The sequence below is a fragment of the Triticum urartu genome, chromosome 3 (assembly GCF_003073215.2).
Source record: "Triticum urartu cultivar G1812 chromosome 3, Tu2.1, whole genome shotgun sequence".
Taxonomy (NCBI): Eukaryota; Viridiplantae; Streptophyta; class Magnoliopsida; order Poales; family Poaceae; genus Triticum; species Triticum urartu.
This window is the reverse complement of record NC_053024.1, coordinates 673,044,571-673,051,075: the sequence shown is the minus strand read 5'-3', so window position 1 is coordinate 673,051,075 and position 6,505 is coordinate 673,044,571. Positions and strand designations below refer to the sequence as shown.

The following is a 6,505-nucleotide window of genomic DNA, read 5'->3' as shown; positions in this document are numbered from 1 at the left end:
TCGCTCACTAATTGTTTCTTGCACTATATGGCCAGATCTAACTTCTTCATTTATCCATGATTTTTCTTTAAAGTCCGTCGACTAAATGTACAAGAGCTTGGCGGCTCTTTTCTAGCTGCAGCTAAAACTTTATTAAACTAAGCTTTAGTTTTGTTGGTTTCTTGTTCATAGAAACCAGCGGCAAGAAATAAGGCTAGAGCCACGGCAACATCAACCAAGTTTATGAGCATGTACCTGTACCCTCCTGTATGGCAGTTGATCCACCTTACATGAAGATTAAAGTCATCTACATCAATATATTAAATTTGCTCCTGGTATGCATTTCTTGGAGAAATCTTAGGGCAAATATTTTCTTATTTTTGCTGTCTTCAGAAACCTTGGAGAAATTTGGTGTAGGCACCTTCAGTTCTATTACGTCCATCCCAAAAAGTATGTCTTAGATTTATGTAGATACGGATGAATCTAATCTAACACTAAAACATGTCTAGATACATTTGTATTTAAACAAATCTAAGACAAGCTTTTTGGGACGGGGGGAGTATAACATAGTTGAATCTAAAATTTACGACAATTAGCATTGTAATCACAGCGGTGGGCTAATTCTGTAAAGAAATGCAATGATGTAATGTTCTTGGTTAAACTTCAGTTCTGTATATACTCCCTCCGTCCCAAAGTAAGTGCCGCTGATTTAGTACAAAGTTAATGACAATTATTTTGGGATGGAGGGAGTACTTAGTAATGCAAATTCAAGAATGTTGCAGGCATGTCGTCATTGAAGTTTTGATAGATATTTTGCTTATGCGTATTTAACATTAACAGAGTTACTAACATTGTTTCGGTATTTCATCAGTAGAAGACTGGATTATGTCTACAACCATTGCGCATCAATGCGATCCAAAAATAGGTAATTCGAGGTGGATTTCACTTGTGGTAGCACACAGTTCAGATAGCAACACGGGACTTATAGTCACAGATAGATTGTCGTGGAAAACTCAATTGATGGGATATAGGATTCACATCGGTGCAGATTGCCGAGTACCATGCAAATGAAATGTTGGTTGCAAAATTAATGATCTGCCTCTTTGTCAAGGTAAAACTGATAAGAGTTCAACTCGAGAAATATTTTTTCCATCGATCTTTTAGTCTAGCAAGTAAAAAAAAAGTCATTCTTTTAGCTTGATGTAAACAATATAATTGTTTGTGCAGCCACAAGTATGCTACCTTCCCTTTCGTAAACAGATGTCCAACTACCAAACATGCAGTAAAAAAGATGTAAGTTTGACTATTACAATATAAAAGATGTTCACATTTGTAAAATAAATGTTATTTTAGATTTATCATGTCCTGTAAATTATTCCCTCAGTCCCATAATATAAGATCATTTTGCAAGCTAAAACACCTTGCAAAATGATCTTTTATATTATGGGCCGGAGGGAGTACAAAACTATTTCTAACCAAGAGAGAGATATGTGAAACTCATGATTTAGCTCACTTAATATCACAAAATTATTTTAGGAGAGACCATCTAGCGTACTTCTCAATTGTGGTATTGTTCGTGCTATTATTTCGTGAGTTTATTTTGATGTCTAATTATTTCTTTTAAAATTAAAATCAATATTATGGGTAGCAGCACATTCACTGATGATGCAAGAACATTCCAGCTTGCCTGAAGAACAAAAAGTTCCATTATTTTGTGAGTCTATACAACTTTTACTTGCATTATATTAAACTTCATGTGAATTTGCATCATTTGCAACCCAATCCTTACAGAATATATACCTATACTAACTGCCCACCCCAAGAAAATTCACACGCTAATTATAAAATAAAAAGTGCTACCTTCCCTTTCGTAAACAGATGTCCAACTACCAAACATGCAGTAAAAAAGATGTAAGTTTGACTATTACAATATAAAAGATGTTCACATTTGTAAGATAAATGTTATTTTAGATTTATCATGTCCTGTAAATTATTCCCTCAGTCTCATAATATAAGATCATTTTGCAAGCTAAAACACCTTGCAAAATGATCTTTTATATTATGGGACGGAGGGAGTACAAAACTATTTCTAACCAAGAGAGAGATATGTGAAACTCATGGTTTAGCTCACTTAATATCACAAAATTATTTTAGGAAAGACCATCTAGCGTACTTCTCAATTGTGGTATTGGCCGTGCTATTATTTCATGAGTTTATTTTGATGTCTAATTTTTTTTTAAAATTAAAATCAATATTATGGGTAGCAGCACATTCACTGCTGATGCAAGAACATTCCAGCTTGCCTGAAGAACAAAAAGTTCCATTATTTTGTGAGTCTATACAACTTTTACTTGCATTATATTAAACTTCATGTGAATTTGCATCATTTGCAACCCAATCCTTACAGAATATATACCTATACTAACAGCCCACCCCAAGAAAATTCACACGCTAATTATAAAATAAAAAGATCTGAATAATGTTTTTTCCCATACAAAATAGTTCAAGTGTAATCAACTGTACATAGACCGTACATTATCAATCTATGCAGATGAAGAAGACAAGACTTGCACTCAGTCCTGCTTGGTCCCTTTTGTTTGTGCCACATCCATTGGAAGTGAGTTTTTAGCTGTCTTTCTTTGTGATAAAATTTGAAAGATTCAAATCCGATGTTGATATCTTTTCTTTCCGGAATGATACTTTACTTTGCTGGTCTTTTTCACCTATTGTCTCACATGATGAATATCTAGAGCATACTTAGATTTGCTATTTGTGTATTTTGTTTTTGTAGACTTAGTAAGAGCACAGAGAAATAATACTTAAATAGTGTAGGTTGAAATATAATTGACAAAAGGTCTTATATTAGTAGTAAAAATCATTTTGTGGTAGTTGCAACTTGGTAATTACGATATTCAATAAACTTTCACTACAAGAAGTTTATGGTTACAGTTAAAATTTTGCAACAAAGTGAGTGATGGCAGAGGCGGATAATGGAGAAGGAAAATGGTGTTTTGTATAGTTACAATCCTGAGAACTTGTTTTCTATATACATAAATTTCTTGTTCCGTATCAAGTGACAACACCCATGAGCAATGGTGAGCAAAGTGGAAACACATAAAAGATGGAGCTGTGATAAAATTCATGGACATGCAAGAGTAAAAAAAGGAGGGAGAATGAAGCTTGTATTCCTATGGGACGTGGATAGACAGACGGATAACATAGTAGACGCTGAAGAAGATAAATATAATATCCCGTTGCAACACACGGCACTCAACTAGTACTATGCAAAATATGAGATGCAAGTACACAAGCAGGTGATATTTTACCTTAACTCAAGTTTCTATGCCAAAATTGGCAATCAGCAGCCCCACAAGCCATGGTTCTGCATGTAGGGATTAAAGCTGCAGAACAGAAAACACAGAATCATGTAAGGACAGAAATACATTCTGATGAATGTTTAAGTGATGATCCTTTGCATCAAGCAAGAGCCTTCTACAACGACTAACAAACATGCAAGGGCAATTTTACAGAAGGATCAGCACTTGTGGAAAAATAGACATTATACAATAACGGCAGCTTTCTATTGGATTCTCCGAACCACACAGACACAAATCAATATGCATAAATGTTGGACCTTCAGATAAGCAGACTTGAATTCAATAGTAAGTATTAGCAAAACTATCTTTTTTGTGTGTGTGATATCAGTATCACATCAATTCACAACTCTCTATCATTACCAATCCCACTACAGATTACCTCCCTTCTCAGTTCCTACAGATAATTAGCATCCAAACTCAATCAGTGTCTTTGTATTCACCACGTAATCCAAATGAACCGCCACATCCAAGCACGGTCACCACAACTGGTGTGAGATAATGGCACTGCAATTGGTGGCTCAGCTATTGTGAGGTTGTGGTATGTTTTTCTCTGTTGTACACTAGAACCTAAGCACAAGTTCTTCACACCCAAATCAAGTTGCTTTGAGATTTCATAGAAGTATGAATCACTGCCCTGAATTACTATATATGAAAATGTACATGCCCTGGTACGCAAGAGTAAAGAAACACACCCCTGACCACCAAATTGCCCTCCCAGAGATAATCAACGGACAAAGGAGCCAGATTTCGCTAGGAGATATAAACATCCCGACCCTAAATCACGCATCAACGCCAGCAAATCGAATCCCCGCGGCACCAAACCCTAGCACTGGAATGCGAGGCCAAGTGACAGGGGACTCACATCCATGCTGGCCCGGGAGTCGGCGGAGACGATGACGCCTTGTCGGAGATGAAGGAGAAGCGTGGTCGTCCCCTTCTTGTTCTTCACCATCTCCTTGGTCGCCTTCTGGAACCCATGGAACTGCCACCGGGAAACGAAAAAGGAGCGCAAACGGATCAGAGGCCGGCGGAGAGAAAAGGGGATTGAGGGAGGGGAAGGCTCACGCACGTGGTTGCAGGTGGGGAACTCGAGGGCGAGCTGGTCGGCGGAGAAGAGGCCGCCGAAGTCGTCGCTGCCGGCCGCGGCGGCGCCGAAGTGGTTCTTTAGGGCAGAGAGGTTGGGAATTCGAGGTCGAGCTGGTCGGCGGTGTCGGCGGAGAAGAGGCCGCCGAAGTCTTCGCTGACGACCGCGGCGGTGCCGAAGTGGTTCTCGACGGCGTGGATGTGTAGCGGCGGCGGAGGCGATAGATTTCTTCTCTTTTCCTCCTCGCGTCGGTCTCCCCCTTCCTTCCTTTCTTGCGGCAGGCCTTGTCTCGCACGAGAGGCCCTGCTTATGGAGAGATTGGGCCGGGCTGTGCGCCCCGACTTTGGATACCGTCTCAACCATAGGCCGCGGCCCATAAGCGGGAGGGGGTGGTTAGCTCCCAGCAGAGCATTAAAATTCTCAAAAAAAAAATTCTTCTAAAAAAAGCAGATCATTAAAAAAAGGGGAAACAATTACAATCAGCTGGCCAATCAGGCGTTAAGTTCCGCCACACGGGCAGCCGTCAGATCCGAGTTTGATCAGCAACACACAACCTCTAATCATCTGGCCAGGACGTTCACCACTTGACGCGTGCCTCTGCCACCTTGACACTTTTTCTGCTTGAAAAAGTCAACTTTTTTTAAAAGATTACTAGTAAATGTGACGTTGTCTCAAAAAATACTAATAAGCGTGATGTGCAACATATTAAAAAATTATCCTCAGGAGGCCAATCGAGTCACACATGAAATTGCCAAGCATAGCTATGAGAACAATTATTTACGAGATCAATCGAAGATTTCTGGAGCTGGCACTTCGATACGCATAGAGTTTTCTTAGTGAAATCAAGTAAGTACAAATGTTTTTATGAAGGCTCTCTAAACATTCGTTACCTACAGACGATGTGAGAGCTCATAGGCACATGTCTAATTCTTCTTCTTGTGGATTGTGTGGCTCACTGGATTCCTGGAGACACTTCTTGATCAATTGCACAACGGCGAGATGCATCTGGGCTATAGTTGACGAGGAAATGACTCGGGCCTTGGTTTCTACAGCTGAACCAAGTGCCAAACTATGCCTTTTTATTGTGCTGGAATCATTATCGCATGAGAAATTTGTACTTCTTATAGTAACTCTTTGGGCAATTTGGTCAGCTCGGTGCAGGGCCATCCATGAGGGGATTTTTCAGTCTTCCCAGGCGACATCATCCTTCATCACGGGATTCATAGGAAGAGCATGATGTCTTTAAGGTAACACCCTCACCTGGCATATAGAGAACAACACCGAATATCCAGCAACAATGACCGAAGGCTCCACCGGCGGGTTCCGCAACAATTCACGTAGGCGCAGGCGTTCGCTAGGGAAGAGGGGGATCGGCTGCAGCGGTGTGCCAAAATAGTAATGGACGGTACCTGGGCACTTCGGCTCTTGTCATTGATGGGTTAGAGGATCCATCGGCCCTTGAAGCTATAGCACGTAGAGAAGGACTTGCACTGGCTGAAGATCTAAACATCAAGAACTGTGCTATTGCATGTGACCCGAAGCAAGTGGTTTCAGAGATTGGCAGGGGAAGTAGAGGTAGTTATGCTGCTATAGTTAGTGAGATTAATCTCGAGGTAGCTCAATTTCAATGTAATTTTACTTTTGAGAGTCGTGTGGCCAATGTGGAAGCACATAGTCTAGCCAAGTTCGTTCTTTCGAGGGTCCGAGACACCACGTCTGGTTTGGCCAACCCCACGACCTAAGACGTATCTCACAATTTGTGGACTTTGATGAATAAACTTGGCTTTTACCCCTAAAAAAATCTAAGAGAATCATTTATCTTGTAGTTGAGTAGATGATCCTCTGTCTTTTATTAATGTGTCTTTTGTGAACGATGTAAGTGTTTTTATTTGATCAATAAAGTAAACCATGTGGCATTCCCTTAAAAACATATTAAAAATCGCTAATATTTGTATTCAACATATTCAAAAATCACTAATAATGGTATGGGGCGAATCGATGTCAATCGTATTTGGGGTGAGATTTAAAAATCATCTTGTTCAGCGAAGCTAATTTTTTTTTATTT

At 39.9% G+C, this 6,505-nt stretch overlaps 1 protein-coding gene across 1 annotated transcript; it reads right to left on the bottom strand.

Moving 5' to 3' along the window:
• Nucleotides 1-2,189: 2,189 nt before the first annotated feature.
• LOC125547140 lies at nt 2,190-4,803 on the bottom strand. Its single transcript, XM_048711135.1, has 3 exons — nt 4,426-4,803; nt 4,219-4,338; nt 2,190-3,380 (listed from the first exon to the last, which is right to left on the bottom strand). Exons 1-3 carry the CDS (start codon nt 4,801-4,803, stop codon nt 3,375-3,377), a joined length of 504 nt encoding a protein of 167 aa, XP_048567092.1. The 3' UTR covers nt 2,190-3,374.
• Nucleotides 4,804-6,505: the final 1,702 nt, after the last annotated feature.

Coding starts and splice junctions, on each gene's coding strand:
- LOC125547140 (XM_048711135.1), bottom strand. CDS start 4,803: ATGGTTGAGACGGTATCCAAAGTCGGGGCGCACAGCCCGGCCCAATCT. Junction 4,339..4,425: donor AGTTCCCCACCTGCAACCAC/GTGCGTGAGCCT, acceptor TCCCGGTGGCAG/TTCCATGGGTTCCAGAAGGC.